Genomic DNA, 20,128 nt, shown 5'->3' with positions numbered 1-20,128 from the left:
AAGGCATGATTAGCAAAGGTGACTTGACTGATTTATTTTATGTATCAATTTCACATCTCAGAACAGACATGTCTTTTCCCGTGCCCATGCGACATTACAATATTTGACCATTGGTAGGCCGTGAGAAAATATTGATAAATTATAATAGGAAGAAAATGTACCTATGATATTCTTGACAAATTGTCAAGAAAAGGGAGTCATTAACAAAAAACTTCGATCACCTAGAGATTTCTTTAAAAACAAAACAAACATGGATCCCATTTTTCCAACTTCACCTTGTGTCGAAGAAAAAGTTGAACTGTTAATTAATGACTATTTCTAGGGATTTAATCCCAGTGGCAGATTGAGCGACCCTGTCTCTTCCTCCTCATTCCCAAATAGTTAAGGTTAACAGGAAAAAATATACATTGTATAAAACAATCATCCACAACAGTACTAGAAAACAAGAGACGATGCCATAGGGGGTCTAGAGTTGTGATGAAATCCTAGAAGATAGAGAACAGATGGGAAAGAAATCTACCGTTCACGATCTGCATAGGGGAAGGATATTGCAAAGATCAGCACAGAGCCAGAAAACACCAGAATGAGCACATGCTAAGAAGAGGAAGGGGCCCTGGATGACTAATTATACTACAGCGTTCGGAATAGAACATCCTCCATAACCCTCATTCTTCATCTGTTATGATTGCCAAGGATGAACATGAAGCACAGAGAGGTTAGGCAACTAGCCCAAGGTATCTGGTGGCAAGACAGAGCTCATCTGACCAAAGTCCCATTTCTCACTAGTGCATTTTACCATGTCTCATATATGAGCATTCAGGTTTGTATTATGTAAAAGGGTCTGAGAAATGAATAGGTAAAGATAAACATTCAGTGCAAAAGACATAAACAGGCAATTGAATCAAATGCACAATTAATATGTAAAACACATGGTAAGTCACTAGTAGTCGGAACAGTGCAAACAAAAATAATTTAATAACGTTTGCCTATCAAATTAGTCACGATAAAAATAATAGCAATGATCATAGACAGTCCTGGTGAAGACGTAAATAGGTCCAAACTTTCTGGAGGTTAACTTAGTAATCGGTACCAAATACCCTAAAATATGTATTCCCTTGAGTCCTAAATTCCACTTCTGGGAATTTATTTCAAGAAAATTATCATGAATGTGCTTAAAGAAAAGATATTAAAAAGTTAATACACTCTAGAGGAAATTAAGTGTACTCTCCTTATTTTCTCTTTTCCACTAGCTTCCCAACTACCTCTAGTCACTTGTACAATGAATAATGGATGAGTTGCCCTTTGGCGGCAGAGTGCAGGATCACTCTGCATGGACAAGGAAGGTACAGAGCAAATCTCAAGTTCCATCCACAATAACAGGCTAGAGTTTAGGGAAAAAAGGACTGAACTGTGTATTTGCTCCCCCTCTTCATCCGTCTTCTTTTTAAGTCTCCTGTTAAATCCCATATCCCCTCTCTACCTCTTTGGAAAACATTATTTTACAAAGAAAGAGCCTCACAGTTTAAACTGTTGAGTTTCACCCTGCGGCTGCTGCCAGGGCCTTAACTGTAAAAGCCAATCACCAAAAGTGAATAACGCAGCCGAGACGAAAACCCACCTGGACGCTGAGATTGCTACCTGTTCCTGCCCCCTTCTGGGTCCAGGGGCTGGCCGGGGATGGCTTCTGGGAGACTGAGAGAAGGGCAGGGAGATACCAGTGGACGAAACAGGAAGTCTGTGCTTTTCCACACACGGTGAGGGCCTGGCTTCTGAGGAAAGGAAAGTGAAAGTAATTGGGCAGATCGAGCAGAGCTAAAGACAAGGCCGCACGCAGTGCCTGCAGCCTCCCTCCACCTCCGGAAACTCGTGAGATTCCCAGGGCATTTGGGGGTGGGGGCGGGGGTTGCTGCCTATCGGGCTCATCCTGGGGAGGTGGGTACAAAGGGGAGGAGGCATAGGGTCCAGCCCCAGCGTCCCCGGGAACTGGGAATCCACCATCTATTGGCCTCCTTACCCACTTTTATTTCCCCAGGACGCGTCCTCCTTCTCTACTTTTTGGGGTGATGAAAATGAACCTAAACTGAATTGTGGTGATGGTGATTGTTATACAACTGAATACATTTACTAGAAATCATCAAACTTAAAAAAACAAACAAAAAGACAAAGGGGAGGTTTGGTGACTCAGAAATGCCTGTACTTTGTCAGGATAAAATGATTACCAAAGAAAATTGAAATCAAAGGAAACCTGAATATAAACTGATATCATGCAGTGGTAGACAGCAGAACTCCAGGCAGGAAAGTGTGTCGGAGCCAGGCTGGCAGTTGGGAGCTGGAAGTGTGTGGAAACTGGATCTAGGGCAGAACCAGGGCCAGGAGAAGACTCTAGGGCAGCCACTCCAGGGAAGCAGGGAATGCCCCCTCTATACATCCGATTAAAGATTTCTAATGTGTGTTGGCATGTAGGATCTGTGAGAAACCCTTTAATGTAGAAATCTGTTTAACTTTATTTAAATCAATGATTCTCAAATGTATTCGATCCGTGGGTTCCCCCTCCAGGACACCTATAAGGTATCCTATCCCTCAGAAAAAAAGATGGGAAACAACAGTTCTAGGGTCCAAGAATCCTTGAAACTAAGGCTAACCTACATTGGGCAAGAGCTCAATTTTATTGAAGTATAAAATGCATTCAACTTAAGTGTGCATGTTGATGAATTTTAACAAATGTATCGGGTTGTCCAAAGTGTTCATTCAGGCTTTTTCATAACATCTTAAGGAAAAAGCCAAACGAAGTTTTCGGCTAACCTGATAATTACAACCACAATTAAGATATAGACCATTTCCATCACCCCAGAAAGGTCCCTTGTGCCCTTTGCAGATAGCTTCCTCCCCAACCCAGCGTCAGGCACTCACTGATCTATGATATCTATGATATCTATGACTATCACTTTTCTATGACTACAGATTTGTTTTGCCTGTATTAAAGTTTTACATAAATGAAAACACACGGCATGCACTTTTTGATGCATGGCTTCTTTTGCTCATCATAATGTCTGATCACCAGGATGTCACCAACATAACCGATCCATGTGATGTTCTTTGAGAGGTCCAGGTGATACAGATCTCTTGGGACTATGTTACCACAAAGGGTGGGTGAGTTAATATAACCGCAAGACAAAACTGTAAATGAATAATCTTATCTGTCAAGCGAGAAGGAAAATGGTTTCTGATCCTCCTTTTTAATCAGAATGGAAAAAAACACATTTGTCAAATCGATGGCCACATACCATGACCTGGGCTGGGGATCTTTCTGCCTGGACTGCCTATTTTCTGCTTTCAGTCCTCCAGCCTTCTTATAAATTCTTTGAGCTACCCAATATACTTCTAAGAAATTGATTTTCTGTCTGAGTTAGTCCGAGTCAGTTTTGGTTACTTGTACCTCCAAATCCCAACTGAGTAAAAAAGTGGGTAGCAGAGAGTGAATTGTGGGCAACAGATCTTCACAGAAATGTGATCCATCTGGGATGGGTCATCTGGCCTGGTAGTGAGCATCCCACTAGCGCTCAAAGATGGGAGTTTGGTAGACTGTGGCGAGTTAATAGCAAATTAACTAATAGCACTGGATTGTGATCAGGACTCTGCAACTCACACCTATATCCCAAGTGTCAGATCTCAGCACACTTAACGAAGTGGAAAGACATTTTTCAGGTGGAAAGAAAGCGCTGACTCGCCTTCAGAGATTATCACCTCCTTGACCTAAATCTGGGTGGGAGAACAGAGCAAGGAGGCAGGTCAGAATCTTCTCATCCCTCAGGTCTTACGGAAGAAAAAGGAGACAGCTCCCCCCCTCCATTAGGAGCCAGGGATCAACTGATGGTTCATCAGTGGGCTTGGTCCAGGCATCCCTGATCTTATCCCAGAGAGGATGGTTCTCTAGTGAACACAGAGAAAAAAAGACAGTGGAAAACAGAAGCTACAGTTCCTATTGTTATCTGGGCTAATGCAGGATACTGCCAAGTAAGATTTTCTTGTAAATTTGACAGCAATACCCTGTAAGTCCTAGTCTTACCACCATCAGCTGAGGAACACCAAAGGCCTTGTGCTCATAAGCAAAGAAGCTGGCATATTTATGTCAGCTGGTCTACTCTGTGTCAGGCCTTGTCGGGGACGTTGTGCCCAACGGAGGCCCCAAAGCTGGGAACAGTGATGTCCAACGGAGACGTAGCTTACTAGCCTCTTTGCCCACCAAAGTGAGGGAGAGAGAGAGGCAGGCAGTCCCACGTGTGTGTAGCAGCTGTAGGCACACGAACGCTGCCCACTGGCCTCATCGTGTGCTGGAATCTGTCCCAGCCAGATTTGTGTTCACTTTTTTGGGGGAAAGAGAACAGACAAGGGCAGAAGCGTAGAAATCTTTTGTCCCCTCCACTTGGCAAACATATTTATGCAAATTTTCTAGCACATCTATAATGAGCCAGAAGAAGACAGATTCAGTGGAACATACTTTTGAAACATACTACTTTGAGGCTTCCCAGCTATCACCTACTTTGGCCCACGGCCCTGACCAAGACCTTGGATTCTACAGATACCTTGACTCCCGTTCATCTCTGATTTGACCCATTGCCCTGCCTGGATTTCTAGTCTTCTGGTTTTGTTTATTTATTTTATTTGTGCTTTGCTCCCATTTCTTTATCTTTCAACTTTATGCTGATGTAGTGTGTTTTTCTCAGTTGCTTCAAATCCTTTGCAAAATGAGGGTTGGGTGTAAGTGAAAAAATTATGTGCAAACATAAATGTAACACACTTGTTAGCTAGCATCATCACATTGTTCTTTAAGGTGTAGGTAGTCTCAGTTCCAAACTTTTCCCCATCTAATGAGAAGCCTGTCACTTTCTTTGAGATTTCAGTGACTATTTGGAGCTCAGTTTTTTCCCAAGCACTCCTGGCTACATTTGTAAAGTGCCCACATATTCAAGAAAACTAAGACTTGCACATCAGGCTTCTCTGCCCAAACTTTGCACTTCCTTCTGGTTGTAGGAATTGGGAGGGTTCTTTCTGGCCTCTGGTTGCTTTCCAGAAATTTGAAGAATATTTTCCCCAGCATTTTGGCTCTCTCCAGTCCTGTGTCTGAACACTGGGTCTAACTCGTCCAGTCCAGGCTCACTACTGTGCTTGGCCAGCCCATGGGCCTAAGAGAAGATCTGAAATGTCTGCCTTTTTCTTTTTTCGTCTCACAGTCACCTTGGCAAGACGCAGGAGCAAACGTGGCATTTTCTTCCTCCCCGTCGCCACTATGCCATGTCACCTCAAAGCAAATTTGATCTGTTTGAGTTCAAGAGACTTTCCTGCCCCCTTTCCTTTGCGGGAACAAGTGGTCCCCTCTCTTCCGTGGATGCCAGGAAATGGCCCTGCTCCTCCTCCCACCCCACCCCCCGGGGCTGAGAGTGGGCGGAGGGAAGACCAGCGTGTTGGTGCAGCCACAGTCACACAGGTCAGCTATTTCACTTTCCTTTTACCCTTTAGGTGCCGCACCCGAGGGATCCATCAATGGGCAAACTTTCTTGTCAGAGCTCCAGGAAAGGACAGAGGCAGTGAAAATCTAATCAAGAGTGATCTTAGGCCTAAGGAGAAGATGGCAAGTACAGGTACCCCCATCAGCTGCAGGTTAGTCCTGGCCTCCTGTGTCCAGCATCTACACTCATTATTTCTGTCTTCCCAGCCTCATTCTATAGATATAAACAGAATGGATGACAAATCAATAAACGGTGAGGAAGTAAGATTTCAAAAATTGCAATGGATTAGCCAGCCGTTGCAGTGGAAACTTAAGGACACCCTGACTCACATCACCTTCTTCTTTTCTTGTAACTGCCATGCAGCTGGGTGGGCACTGTTGGAATTCCCTGGTCCCTCTGGGGCTTGCTACAAGGCTGGATGATTCCTTGTGGCCTCTGAGCCCTCTCATTTCCCCATAACCTCCTTGATCCCTACCTCCAAAGACAGGTCTGTAGGTAAGAGTCTTTTCAGAAAAATTTACATCCAAATGGGACTCCCAACTGTTGTAAAACCTTTTTCTAGTTTCTGGATAGTGGGGGGGCCAGTTTTGTCAGAGCCCATCTGTGTGGCCCTGAGTCTGAGAGTCAACTCAGGACCTCTGAACACCCAATAGGAGGAACTGAAAGTAGATGGGGCTCAACATGCATGAATGCAAACAGGCAGGGAGGGAGAAGGTGCTTTTTTCTATTCTGGGATGTATTACACATCTGGTTAGAGAAGGAGGGAAATTTGTCTTTTAAAAAGAGAAGATATTATTGTCAATCATCAATCCATTATTGTTGGTAAAAATTAAAGCAATATTAAAATGTGTGAAAACTCCTCTAAGCTGGGGCTATTTCTGGTGCTGGCTGGGCCCCAAGAGGGCAGCGGCATTGCTACTGGCAGCGGTGCAGCCTGGCAGGTCCTTAGCGCCCAGCACCCTTTCTCTTGGAGGCTGACAGTGCGTCCCGCCTCTGCTACCCACCTGTACCTGAGAGATAGGAAGATGAGCCAGTGGAGCTCAAAGTCCAGCCAACCTTTGGCCTCCAGTCAGGAAAAGAAAGGCACTGAGAGGTGAGGGTGGGGTGATGCTGACCTCATAGAATGACTTAGGAGGTGTTACTTCTGCTTATATTTTCTGGAAGAGATAATAGTTGAAATGGTTTGGTAGAATTCACTTGTGATACCATCTGGGCCTGGTACTTTCTTTTTTGGAGAGCTGTTAAGTTTTGATTCAATTCCTTTAATAGATATAGGCCTATTCAGATCATCTGTCTCTCTGATCTCTCTGTGTGAGTTTCGGCAGTTTGTTTCTTTTAAGGAATTTGTCCATTTTATCTTTTATCAAATTTGTAGGAATAGAGTAGTCCATAGTATTATTTCTTTATTATTTTTTAATGTTCGTGGGACTAATAGTGATTGAATATTCGTGGGACCAATAGGGACTAAATTGGCAATTTCTGTCTTCTCTTTGTTTCTTTGTTAGCCTGGCTAGAAGTTTATCAATTTTATTGATTAAAAAAAATCAGCTTTGGGTTTCATTAATTTTTTTCCTAATGTTTTCCTGTTTTCAATTTTATTGATTATTACTCTAATTTTTATTATTTCCTTTCTTCTGCCTGAATTAGGCTTAAACTTCTCCTTCTTCTCTAGTTTCTTCAGAGGGAAGCTTAAATTATTGATTTAGCTCTTTCTTCTGATACATACATTTGAATGCTACACATTTCTCTCTAAGTACTTTTGTGCTGCGTTCCATAAATTTTGTTAAGCTGTGTTGTCATTTTAATTTAGTCCAAGTTATTTTTAGATTTCTCTTGAGACTTCTTCTTTGATCCTAGAAGTATGCTGTTTAGTCTCTAAGTATTTTGGAATTTTCCAACTCTATTTCTGTTATTTCTACTTTAATTCCATTGTGGTCTGAGAACATAGTTTTTCTGATTTCTTTTCTTTTTAATTTGTTAAGATGAGTTTTACAGCTGAGAATGTGGTATATTTTGGTAAATATTCCACATGAACTTGAGTGGTGTGTATATTTTGTCATTGTTGAATAGAATAATCTGTAAGTGTCAGTTAAATCAGATTAATTGATGGTGCTGTTCAGGTCACTGTATTCTTACTGACTTTCTGCCTGCTTGTTCTACCAATTACTAAAAAAGGCCTATTGAATTCTCCAACAACAAGAATGGATTTGTCTGTTTCGTCTTGTAGTTCTATCAATTCTTATCTCATGTACTTTGATGCTATTTTGTTAGTTGCCTACACTTTGAGGATTACTGAATCTTCTTGGAGAAATTGACCCTTTGTTTTTATACAATGCCCCTCTTTGTCTCTGACAATTTTCCTTGCTCTGAAGTCTTTCTCTGAAATTAATATAGCTACCACAACTTTCTTTTGATTAACGTTGTCATGGCGTATCTTCAGCCCTTCACTTTTAACCTATCTGTGTTATATATTTTACAGTGGCTTTCTTAAAGGCAACATATAGTTGGGTGTTATTTTTTTTCACTCTGTCAATTTCTGTCTTTTCATTGGTGTATTTAGACCATTCACATTTAAAGTGATTATTCATATGGTGAATTAAAATCTACCATATTTGTAACTGTTTTTTATAACTGTAACTGTTTTTTTATTGGTAACTGTTTTCTATTCATTGTACCTTGTATTTGCTTCTATTTTTTCTTCCTTTCTTTTCCTGCCTTTTGGTTTTAATTGAGCATTTTGTGACTCCATTTTCTCATCTCTCTTAGTATATTGATTATACTTCTTTTAAAGCATTTTATTGGTTTCCCCAGAGTTGGCAATATATATTTACAACTAGCCGTGTCCACTCTAAATTACAATATACTGCTTCATGATCAGTGCATGCACCTTACAACAAAATGTCACCAGTTCCTTCCTCCTGTCCTTTTTAACACTGCTGTCTATCATTTCACTTATCCATTTGCTATCAATCACATAGTTGTTCTTTTCACTTTGAACAAACAGCTATTTCTTAGATCAACTTAGAATAGGAAAAAATTTTTTAAATTATTTATTCCTATTCCTTTATTCCATTTATTCCTTCTCAGATGCTCTTCCTTTCTTCATGTAGATATGAGTTTCTGACCCATATCATTTTTCTTCTGCCTGAAGAACTTCTTTTAACATTTCTTTCATGGTAAATCTTCTGGCAATAAATTATCTCAGTTTTTGCTTGTTTGAGAAAACAGTGAACATGGTTAACCAGGTGCTGGCTCTGAATTCTTAATTTCAAAGGATATAAGAGTCCAGATTGGAGGGTTTTTTAAATTTTATCACTTCAAATTTTTATCTACATTTTCTCTTGCATGGTTTCTGATGAGAAATCTGATGTAATTGTTATCCTTGTTTCTCTAAGGGTAAGGCTCCCTGACCCCTCTCCCCCTCTCTTCCTTGGGGGAGACATTTTCTCTTTGACTTTGGTTTTCTTCAGTTTGAATATGAAATGACTCATAGATACTTGGTATTTATCTAGTTTGGTGTTTGCTGAGGTTTTTCAATCTGTGGTTTGTTGTCTGTTATTAAGTTTGGAAAAATTTTTGGCCATTACTACTTCTAATATTTCCTCTGTTCTCTTTTCTCTTTCTTCTCCTTCTGGTATTCCACTTATGTATATCTGTTCTTTTTGGTATTCTTGTATATTGTGTTCTGTTGTGTTTTTTTCTCCTTATACTTTTTCTCTTTGTATTTTAAGTAATTTCTATTGACATATCTTCAACTCATTGATTCTTCCTTCAGCCATGTCTAATCTACTGATAAGCCCATCAAAGGCATTCTCCATTTCTGTTGTAGTGTTTTTGATTTCTAGCATTTCCCTTTTCATTATTTCTTTGAGTTTCCATCTTTTTCCTTACTTAGCCATATGTTCTTGCATGTTCTGCTTTTGCCATTAGAGCCCTTAACATATTAATTAATCATAGTTATTCTAAATTCCTGTCTGATAATTTGAAAACCTGTCATATCTGAGTCTGGTTTTGATGACTGCTTTGTCTCTCAGACTGTTTTTTGTCTTTTGGTATGCCTTGTAATTTTTTTGAAAGCCAGATGTGATGTATCAGATAATAGAAACTGAGGCAAATAAATGTTTCCTGTGAAGTTTTATGTTAACCTGGCTAGGAGATGGGCCATGTTTAATGTTTTCTCTGGCTTTAGGTGACAGAGGCTTCAAATTCCTCTAGTGTTCTCATTTTGTGTCCCCTATTTTCTTTGGATTTTCCTAAGAGCTCATTAAATAGAGCCTTGCAGCTCTTTCAGCTGTAATCCTCAATTATTATGTAGTGGTAGGGTACTGGGGAGAGAAAGCATTCTTTAATCTTACGATTAAATCTCAATCTTGTAGTGGAACTGTGTTCCTGGACTGTAAATTTTAGAATGATTTCTTAGCTATTTCCCCTTCCCTCACCCCATTAAATGAGACAGAGCCTAGAAGGAGCTGGATTTTGGTAACTGACCTTCCCCTAGGTCAGATAAGGCTTGGGCAAAGTGCTTTCCTCTAGAGAGTAGACCATTGTTATGGAGAATGCTCTGGGCTGTTTAAAAAAGTTTCCTTTTCCCCTCTCCCTCTGCCAGAGCAGAGGATTTTTCTTGGCTCTTCACCATGAGTACCTGGTGGGGTTCCTGGAAGTAAAACCCACAAAAGATTGGGGGCTCTCCTAAGCCAGTGGTCCCTAGGAGTTTCTTATTCTCATGTAAGTCCACACTCAGCCTCCAGCAAGTCATCAAACTTACCATTTAAGTGTTCCTATGGTCTATGGCTCTAGTGGCTTCCATTCCAGGTAGCTGATCTCATCTGTGATTCTCTGGACTTGTCTATCAATCCAGTTTTTAGGGTGACAGTTTGACTTATGGCCTCAATTTTCCTGTACATGCCTGAAATTCATTGATTTTCAGTTTTTTCAGCTTTTTTATTTTTGTAAGGATAGGAGTGATGACTTCCAAGGTCTTTGCAATGTTAGAGCTGAAGCCAAAAATGAACTTTTTAAACCACTGCATGTTAGATTTGTTTCTTAAAACAAATTTTTTGTTTTAAAATTTTGATTTATTGTAATATCGTCTTATAGCTAGAACATGTACCTATTCAATTTTTCTTTATTATTTAGATCAATTCAGGGCCAAATACTTGGTATGTTCTTGTGTTTAAGACCGAGTTATTAATACATATTTTTGCAATTTTTAAAACTTATATCCCATATATCTTTTTAAATATACTTGAGGAGTTAAAAATTGAAAGTGAAATTTTGTAATGACCATGAAAGATTTGTCTATTAGCAGTCTTAAATGTTGTTATTAAAATACATATATTGTGAATTTTGCTTTCTATCTTGTTTGCCTTTGTCTAACGTCACTTGCCCATTTTTTGACTTTTAACATTTTTAATGTCACTTTGTTTTTTGTGTGTCTTTGGTAGTTAAACTCTATTTATACTTTATTTCATTCATACTCTAAGATAGTAATTTAATCTGTTTTTTTTTTTTGCGGTACGCGGGCCTCCCACTGTTGTGGCCTCTCCCGTTGCGGAGCACAGGCTCCGGACGTGCAGGCTCAGCGGCCATGGCTCATGGGCCCAGCCGCTCCGCGGCACGTGGGATCCTCCCGGACCGGGGCATGCACCTGCGCCCCCTGCATCGGCAGGCGGGCACCCTACCACTGTGCCACCAGGGAAGCGTTAATCTGTTTTAAATGACATATATCTTTTGCTTATAAATTTTGGGGGCACTTTTAATATCTAATGTCTCTTTGTTTTCTCTGTTTAAGAAAAACAGTATGTTTTCTTTACTTTTATTCTTTTGTAAGATTTATAGTCTCATTTTGACTCTATTTGTTACCCTTATGATTTCTAATTAATTCTCAAATATATATTGGGTTGGCCAAAAATTTCATTCGGGTTTTTCCATGAGATGTTATAGAAAAACCCAGATGAACTTTTTGGCCAATGCAATATTTCTCTGATTGATAGCATCAAATGTGAAACCATGCCATTTGAGTTTAGCATCTTTGAAATAAATCATTTAACTCAGTTTTTTAACTTGCCCAGATTGTTAATATACTCTGAAGTTTTAGATTAAGATTACTATAATTTTACTACTGCATACAGTATATATCCTCTTTCTAGAACAAGGCTTCTCAAATTTTTGATTTTAGGGCCCCTCTACATTTTTGAATATTATTGAGAATCCAAAGAGCTAGTTTTTGTTAATGTAGGTTACACCCATTACTATCTACCATATTAGAAAGTTGAACTTTGAACACTTAAATATATTTATTTATTCATTTTAAAATAATAATAATAATGAACTCACTACCTGCTAACATAAATGACCTATTTTATGAAAAATAACTGTCTTCTAAAATAAACTAAATTAGTGAGATTAGCCACCCTTCACATTTTTGCAAATCTCTTTAATAGCTAGTTCTGTAGAAGACAGCTGGTTTCTCCTATCTGCTTCTGCATTCAATCTACTGTGATACCACAGGCCGTGTATTCTCTGGAAAAATGCACTATACATTTGTGAGAGTATGAGAGAGAAAAAGGGTAAATAACATCTTAGTATTATATGAAAACAGTTTTGACTTTGAGGACACCTGAAAGGGTCTTGCACAAAATCCCAGGGTCCCCAGACCATACTTTGAGAATCACTGTTCTAAAATAATTTTTGAGATGTACTTTTTTTTCTCAAATGAAACTTACAATTTTTAGATGTCAGTATTTTTTTAAATAGACCTTTATTGGAGTATAACTGCTTCACAATACTGTGTTAGCTTCTGTTGTTACTTCCCCCCAGCTTCCCCCTCCGCCCCCACCCCCCGTGTCCTCAAGTCCATTCTCTATGTCTAAGACGTCAGTATGTTAACTGGTTTTAGTGGTGCCTTCCACTTCTTTCATTGATATAACAGAACTTTGCTCGTATTGATTTCCTGATTCTCTTTTTATAGGGTATCAGCAAATAATTTGTTCCAGACAGTGTGTCAGTAAGAATGGGGTAGATTATTCTACTGGAAAAACATTTCTAAAATCTCAGTGGGTCACCGGCTGCTTAAGGGAACCCTCATCTTGGACTGTCTCTAGTTGATTGAACAGCCGCCATCTGAAATGACAGCCACTGTAGCAGAGAAACAGTGAGCGTGGCTCACAGGTGCTGGCTCCAAATTCTTCTGCCAAAGCTACACCCATCAGCCCAAGGAGGCAGGAAGGTGCAACCCTACCTTTGTCCAGAAGTAAAGAAAATAGAGCATTGAAAACCGTGTGACCAACACAGAGGGTGCATGAGTAAAATGTTTTCTGAGCCTCTGCACAGCTATTTTGCCTTCACACATGAATGATTGAACAGGGGGTGTATTTGTTAGGCATTTCCTTTTACTTCTGAGTCTACATACACACTCGAATGACTGCTTTAGGCATTTAGATGTTTCAAATTTACTTTTCATTTTTCCTTTAGATTTGTTTTTTCCAGCTATGTGCTGGGGAAATTCCCTTGTCTTTACCTTATGACCATTTTAATTAAACTTTTGTTTGTTTTGTTTTGTTTTGTTTTTTTGTGGTACGCAGGCCTCTCACTGTTGTGGCCTCTCCCGTTGCGGAGCACAGGCTCCAGACGCGCAGGCCCAGCGGCCATGGCTCACGGGCCCAGCCGCTCCGTGGCATGTGGGATCCTCCCGGACCAGGGCACGAACCCGTGTCCCCTGCATTGGCAGGCGAACTCTCAACCACTGCACCACCAGGGAAGCCCTGGTTAAACTTTAAAAAAAACATTTTCAGCAATCACTTTGAATTTCCAGGCCCATTATCTTATTTTCCTGTTTTTTCTTCATGGCATCCTGGATATAATATCTTCTCCACTGTGTATGAAAATTGTTTTTTAGAAACTCTCTTCTGTTCCCTGTAGTATTTCTATTTGTTCTGGAGTCATTTTTGCTCTCTGCTCATCTTGGTTCTGCCCCTTTGTGCTGTTAGTTTCCACAAATATCTGTGGCCTGTTATTGTTTGTTCATTCTTAAGGGTGAGGCACTGATAAACTATCTTGGAACTGCATTTAATGAGATGGGCTTGAAAACCTGTGGCTTTGTTGGGTAAATCCCAAATGCCCAAAGGTGAAGACCTTTCTTCTGTGTCGTTTACATTTTTCTTAAGAGGAAACCTCTAGTTTCTTGCCTGGATGCAGGAGTTCTGTATGGTGGGGTCAGGAAAGAGTTGGGTAGCACATTGTTTTGTATTTTCTCCTTTCAAACAATCCCTCTCTTTTCATTCTTGCATCTTCTTCCCCACCTCCACTACCTCCCCAGGGGCCTGTAAGACACACTGGGCCCCTCTGTGACCTCTAGGAGCATCCTCCACCAGCAGTAATGATGAATGCTCTGACCACTTTTTCTTTTTCAGACTTTAAGTTTTTCATCCAATCCCCTTCTCTTTGTCATTGTGACTCTAATTTCTTTACTATCATTTTAGAGCACTCTCCAATGAGAGAGGGGGAAAGCACTTGTTTTCAATCAGCTATCTTTAAGCAAAAACATTTTTTTTCTTTTTTTTTTTCCACACATTACACTTCCCCCTCCCCACATCCTCAAGTCCATTCTCTAGTAGGTCTGTGTCTTTATTCCTGTCTTACCCCTAGGTTCTTCATGACATTTTTTTTCTTAGATTCCACATATATGTGTTAGCATACAGTATTTGTCTTTCTCTTTCTGACCCACTTCACTCTGCATGACAGACTCTAGGTCCATCCACCTCACTACAAATAACCCAACTTCGCTTCTTTTTATGGCTGAGTAATATTCCACCGTATACGTGCACCACGTCTTCCCCACCCATTCATCCGACGATGGACACCCAGGTTGCCCCCATCTCCTGGCCACTGTAAATAGAGCTGCAATGAACATTTTGGTACATGACTTTTTCCGAACTATGGCCTTCCCAGGGCACATGCCCAGTAGTGGGCAAAAATATTTTTTTAAGGAATTCAGTGAAGGAATGGATTTTATTCTATCCTGATGCATATTTGGAGAATGGGAAGTTCCAATGACCCTTTTATGGTGGGATAAAAAAATCCTGAGTCTTTACAACTTTTAGAAATACAGAGAAGTTTATTAAGACATTATCAGAAGGGGGAACAATTTATCAAGTAAGAATCAGAATTATAAAGCTATTTGAGTCTCTAAATTACTTCTCACAGGTGTGGTTATGTTTGAAATCCAGAGGTCTTCTATTTCTTCATGTATATAACACTTCCACAGGCAGGTTTAGATATAGAGCAACCTGTCCTAGTTTTGAATATTCACACAAGTCTCTATATTAGACCAAAGAAAAAGACATATTCTCAATATTAATTGAAACTTTATCAGAGGAGTGTCTTTGACCTAATTTTATGATGTGGAATGCCTTTCCTGCCTCTGCAGTTACAGATGGGAGAGGTCTAGCTCCTTTACACCTTCCTGAGATTTATTCTATTTGTTATTAACTAAGAAGACTTGCAGTTCAGTGGTAGATTCTGCAGTATTGTCTCAGTTTGTTTTTTTATTTCTTTGTCTGTAACTTATTTTTTTGTAATGTGTATTCCTCAGGGTTCTTCAGAGAAACAGAACCAATAGGCTGTGTGTGTGTGTGTGTGTGTGTGTGTGTGTGCATATAGAGAGAGAGAAAGAGATATTTATTGTAAGGAATTGGCTCACACATTAATGGAGGCCAGCAGGTCCAAAGTCTGCTATGCACCAGCAGGCTAGAGACCCAGCAGAGTCTCTGAAAGCACTCAGCTGGAGAATTCCTTTTTACTCAGGGAGGCTGGTCTTTTTGTTTTATTCAGGCCTTCAGCTGATTGGATGAGGCCCACCTACATTATGGAGGGCAAACTGCTTACTCAAAGTTCACCAATTTAAAATAAAATGTTAGTCTTATCCCCCAAACCCTCCACGTTGAGACATAAAATTAACCATCTGAGTATCATATAAATTCCTGTAAAGCTTTTACAATTTTGAAATTCAGTGTTCTCCAATGAGAGTTTGGGTGAAAGTCTTTTTACAGTAGCTTTGATTAGCAGAGGGTAAACTCTTTCACTTCTATGTACAAACCTTCCTTAAGCCCAGTGTATTCTTCTAGAGCACCCTTGATTATTCTCTAAGTAAATAAATTCCATCTATTCTGGTCCTTGCACAAGAACATCATTTTACACACGTTGGCCCTCCATTGAATGCCTATCATCGAAAAGAATGCAAATAACAAATGTTGGCTAGGATGTGGAGAAATGGGAACCCTCCTGCACAGTTGATGGGAATGTAAATTGGTGCAACCACAGTGGAAAACAGCATGGAGGTTTCTCAAGAAACTAAAAATAGAACTACCATATGACCTAGCAATTCTACTCTTGGGTATATATCTGAAAAAAACAAAAACACCAATTCAAAAAGATACATGCACCCCAATGTTCCTAGAAGTATTATTTACAATTGCCAATATAAGGAAACAACCTAAGTGTCCATCAACAGATGAACAGATAAAGAAGATATAGTGTATATGTATACAATGGAATACTACTCAGCCATAAAAAATGAATGAAATTTTGCCAGTTGCCACAACACGGATGGACTTGGAGGGCACTATACTAAGTGAAATAAGTCAGATAGAGAAAGACAAACACTGGATGATATCACTTATATGTGGACTGTAAAAAAATACAACCAACGAATGAATGTAACAAAAAAGAGGCAGACTCACAGATATAGAGAACAAACTAGTGGTTACCAGTAGGGAGAGAGGGGGAAGGGGGAATTTAGGGGTGACCGACTGGGAGATATAAACTATTGGGTGTAACATAGGCTACAAGGATATATTGTATAACACGGGGAATTATAGACAATATTTTGTCATAACTGTAAATGGAGTATAACCTTTAAAAATTGTATAAAAATATACGTAGTAAATATTCATGTAGAAAAAAGAATAGTCATTATAATATATAATTTTGTATATAAAAACATTCAGAAGCTGTAAAAAATAGATAAATAAAATAAAATCTTTTGACCTCCATGGGCCTCTCAGAAACTCAACGTCTACTTTCATATTGTGTCTTTGTTTCTCAGAATGATCACAGGGGACCAGAGCCCAGAGGAGCAGAACCCAGAGGAGCAGTTTTTCTATGAGTTCATATTCAGGCTTTTCAAAGAAAATAAGGTGGAGATTGCAAGTGCAATAACAAAGCCGTTTCCTTTCCTCATGGGCCTCCGAGATAGGGGCTTCATCCCTGAGCAGATGTATGAGGTAAGTGAGGAGAATTCCCTCATGATAATCTGCCAAATTTAGGATGCAATGAGCAGGCTAAAGATCCTCCTATGAACAGGGACGTTCGCCATCCTATAAGTTAGGAGTTGAGAGGAGAAGCAGCATCACAGACAACATCCCTTCTTCTGTAGTAAATAGGGGAGGCGCATGGCGGTGGAGATGTGGCAACATTGGAATGGTGAGTAGGTAGGGAGCATCTTAGATATTTTGATACAATATGATAACAATAACAAAATTAAAGCAAATAAGTGAGTTGGGCAACATTTCATTACAAAGCCTTCTTATTTTACGCCCTCGAACCTGAAGTGATTGAACTCATAGGGAAGTCGTGTCACGGTAGGATAAATTTGGAAGCAGATGCCTGCTGCTCACTCTCCAAATCGTTTCTTGCACTTTAGACATTTCCAGATACAGAATACAGGTAAAGGTTAACAATGGGCCTTCCTGGGGATACTGAGGACAAGTCTTCTTTTTGTCTTTGTGAATTTTATTTGCCCTTTGGCAACGTTCACAGAAGGGGAGAGTGGTTACATGGTTTCCTGGAGGGAAGGGCAGTGGTTATTGTCTGGTCAACTAAATGGCCTCTCAGTACCAGTAAGGGCCACTCCTGAAGCATCCTGTCCAGGCTCTTAAAGCCCTCACACAACATTCTACTTTGAACCTACTTTTATTCTTCAAAATTGCTCTCTTAAGTGACCATCAATGTCAGAGAGGCAGGTTAACAAAATAAGAGTCTATTTTTATGATGGAGAATATTTTAGAAGTCATCCAAATTTGTGTAACATTCTAATATTTCACCAGAGAACAATTAGTCTATTTATAATCCGAGTCTCCTATAACCCATACACTCAAAGCTACATAATTCACCAATCAATATTTTTAAGCATTTTCAAGAAGCTTGTGCAAATCTGGTCCCGGTGGATAGAGTGATGTATGATGCTCTCGGTGAACTGGAGAAGAAATTTGACAAGACAATTCTGGATGCCCTGTTCAGCAGAGTTAACCTGAAGGCCTATCCTGATTTACTTCATATTTGCAGAAGCTTCCAAAATGGTAATTATAACTTTCAACAACTTTTGGGGGTTCAAGTCCACTTCATTCACTGATTCATTCATTCACTCTTCATTATATTTGACAGTTATTATATTGAGTGACTACTACATGGCAGGCAGAGAGAGAATACAATAGAGAAGAAAACACACATGACTTGTGTCCTCATGGAGCTTACACATAGTGGGGGTGACACCTTAGCCAAGTAATCCCACAAATGATTGCTCAGCCAGGACCTGAATTTGGTGCTGAGAAACATAGGATTTGAGTCTCTACTTTTCTGGAGGAAGGCATGAATTATGCCTTTTGTAGGAAAGGAGGTAGCCCTATCCGATACTTGCAGACATGTTCAAAGATGGAAAGATTTTCTTTGTATTAAAAGATTTGTCATTCAATGCAGTCCTGTGCCAGAACAAAGAATGGAGAATTCACAAGAGAAGGCCAGCACATACCCATGCATTGGGGAGGGGGCAGAATGTGAAAGCTACAAAGTAGGAAAGGAACAGTGGACCTGCAGAACCATGTGGTTGAAAAACGGAGCATGGGTGGGAGGGCTTGGAAGCTCGTTCTGGAAAGGGGAGTTGGAGGTGATTTTTGAGGGTCTAACACCCTATGCCAAGGAATTTGAAGTTTATTATTTGGGAAATAAAGATGTAATAAAGGATTTTTAAACAGAGAAAAAGTAAAAGAAGTCAGTATAAAGAATGAGATGTGTTTATTTGTGAAAATTATATCTTGTAAAATAAGAGCTATCTCATTTCTCCAGTGTGATATCTAAGTCAGAAAAAGGAATAAAGGAAATGAAATACCTAGCCACAAATTTCAAGTCAATATTATATTTGTAGCCAGAACATCCCCAGGCCATGGGTAGGAAGGGAATGGCAGTTACCTTTCCTGCCCACATCGCAGGGGCTCTGATCCTCTCCCTGTACTATAGGGATCCCCCTCCCTGGACCCCAGGACCCACATCACATGTGTTAGTTTCCGGGGCTTCCTGTGCTGAGATCTCCTACACGTGAGGCTTGCTGCTGCCCTCAAGCTGCACTGCCCACTGCCTGGCTCAGCACAGCTGCCCACCTGCCCCCAGGGGAGGCTGCCGCTGGTGCCTCCCAGACCCTTTTGTCAGTGGCCCAGAGCCAAGATGCTGGTAAGAGGGGTCAGAGAAGTCTCCTGTCCCCCATCATTGAAATGCCTGCAACTGTAACACAAATGTACCTCCTGGGGGCAATACCCATTGAGGGGTCAGGGCAGTAGGGAGATGCTTTTTCCATCCCCAGGACATGTTGACTTCATGCCTAGGCCTCCTTATGTTCTCTAAACTTCTCACCCACATAACATTTACCCCCATGTCCTCTTCCAAAGTTGGCCTGGGCATGAAGTCAACGTGTCTTGGGGACGGAAAAAGCATCTCCCTACTGCCCTGACCCCTCAGTGAGTATTGCCCCCAGGAGGTACAGTTGTGTTAGTATTCATTTCCCATCTCTGCCTTTCAGAAAATTTTCATTTCCTGTCTGTGTCTTCCACAACGTGTCTTTCCTTGTTTTCTGGATTTCTCCCCACCCATCCTACCCCAGGGAAGTACTAGTTCCTCTTCACTGTATGTCTCTTTATAACAGGTCTTCTTCCCTGACCCAAGGTCTTTTTTCCTTCCTTCTTTCCCTCCTTCCTTCCTCCCTTCCTTCCTTCCTTCCTTCCTTCCTTCCTTCCTTCCTCTCTCCCTCCTTTCCTTCCTTCCTTCTAAATCTCCATCTTTGAAAGATGTTAGGGCTTTTCTTCTATAATGTAGGTGTATTTCTCTAGAAATATTACCTTTCTCCTGAAGAAATCCCTCTGCTTCTTCCCTGGTCTTAGTTGCACATAGAATTTACAAAACACATTCCATGTGTATTATTTATTTTAAATTGGCTTTCACTGTTTTCTGATCATTTTGAAGGGGGTTGACCACTACTTACAACTTTTCCACTGTCCATTCTTTTTGTTTGTAGTATCATGTCATCTGCAAACAGTGATGGCTTTACTTCTTCTTTTCCAATTTGGATTCCTTTATTTCTTTTTCTTCTCTGATTACTGTGACTGAAACTTCCAAAACTATGGTGAATAATAGTGGTGAGAGTGGGCAGTCTTGTCTTGTTCCTGATCTTAGTGGAAATGGTTTCAGTTTTTCACCATTGAGGAGAATGTTGGCTGTAGGTTTGTCATATATGGCCTTTATTATGTTGAGGTAAGTTCCCTCTATGCCTACTTTCTGGAGGGTTTTTGTCATAATGG

General features: G+C 40.2%; 2 protein-coding genes across 17 annotated transcripts in view; one reads left to right on the top strand and one right to left on the bottom strand.

Annotated features, from left to right (window-relative positions):
- Positions 1-1,760, bottom strand: part of SP110 (SP110 nuclear body protein) — a 38,646-nt gene extending 36,886 nt beyond the window's left edge. For 5 of the 6 annotated variants that reach the window (XR_003002630.1, XM_024740560.1, XM_024740561.1 and 2 more), the window contains exon 1: positions 1,619-1,760. The gene's annotated coding sequence lies outside the window, so the exon portion shown is untranslated. The remainder of the gene's footprint in view (positions 1-1,618) is intronic. The other variant, XM_024740564.1, reaches the window with a different exon arrangement.
- A 28-nt stretch (positions 1,761-1,788) lies between these two features.
- SP140 (SP140 nuclear body protein) overlaps positions 1,789-20,128 on the top strand; it is a 70,441-nt gene continuing 52,101 nt past the window's right edge. For 2 of the 11 annotated variants that reach the window (XM_024740571.1, XM_024740575.1), the window contains exons 1-3: positions 5,307-5,485; positions 16,612-16,789; positions 17,695-17,863. In XM_024740571.1, the coding sequence (XP_024596339.1) occupies positions 5,397-5,485; positions 16,612-16,789; positions 17,695-17,863 (436 nt within the window). In that variant the 5' untranslated portion in view covers positions 5,307-5,396. Of the gene's footprint in view, positions 1,867-5,267; positions 5,486-5,517; positions 5,659-6,458; positions 6,601-16,611; positions 16,790-17,694; positions 17,864-20,128 lie in introns of those variants that run through there. The other 9 variants (XM_024740569.1, XM_024740565.1, XM_024740570.1 and 6 more) reach the window with 8 other exon arrangements.

The sequence above is a fragment of the Neophocaena asiaeorientalis genome, unplaced genomic scaffold, assembly GCF_003031525.2.
Source record: "Neophocaena asiaeorientalis asiaeorientalis breed wild unplaced genomic scaffold, Neophocaena_asiaeorientalis_V1.1 scaffold388, whole genome shotgun sequence".
Lineage (NCBI taxonomy): Eukaryota > Metazoa > Chordata > Mammalia > Artiodactyla > Phocoenidae > Neophocaena > Neophocaena asiaeorientalis.
The sequence above is the reverse complement of the archived record's forward strand: the minus strand, read 5'-3'. Positions and strand labels throughout refer to the sequence as shown.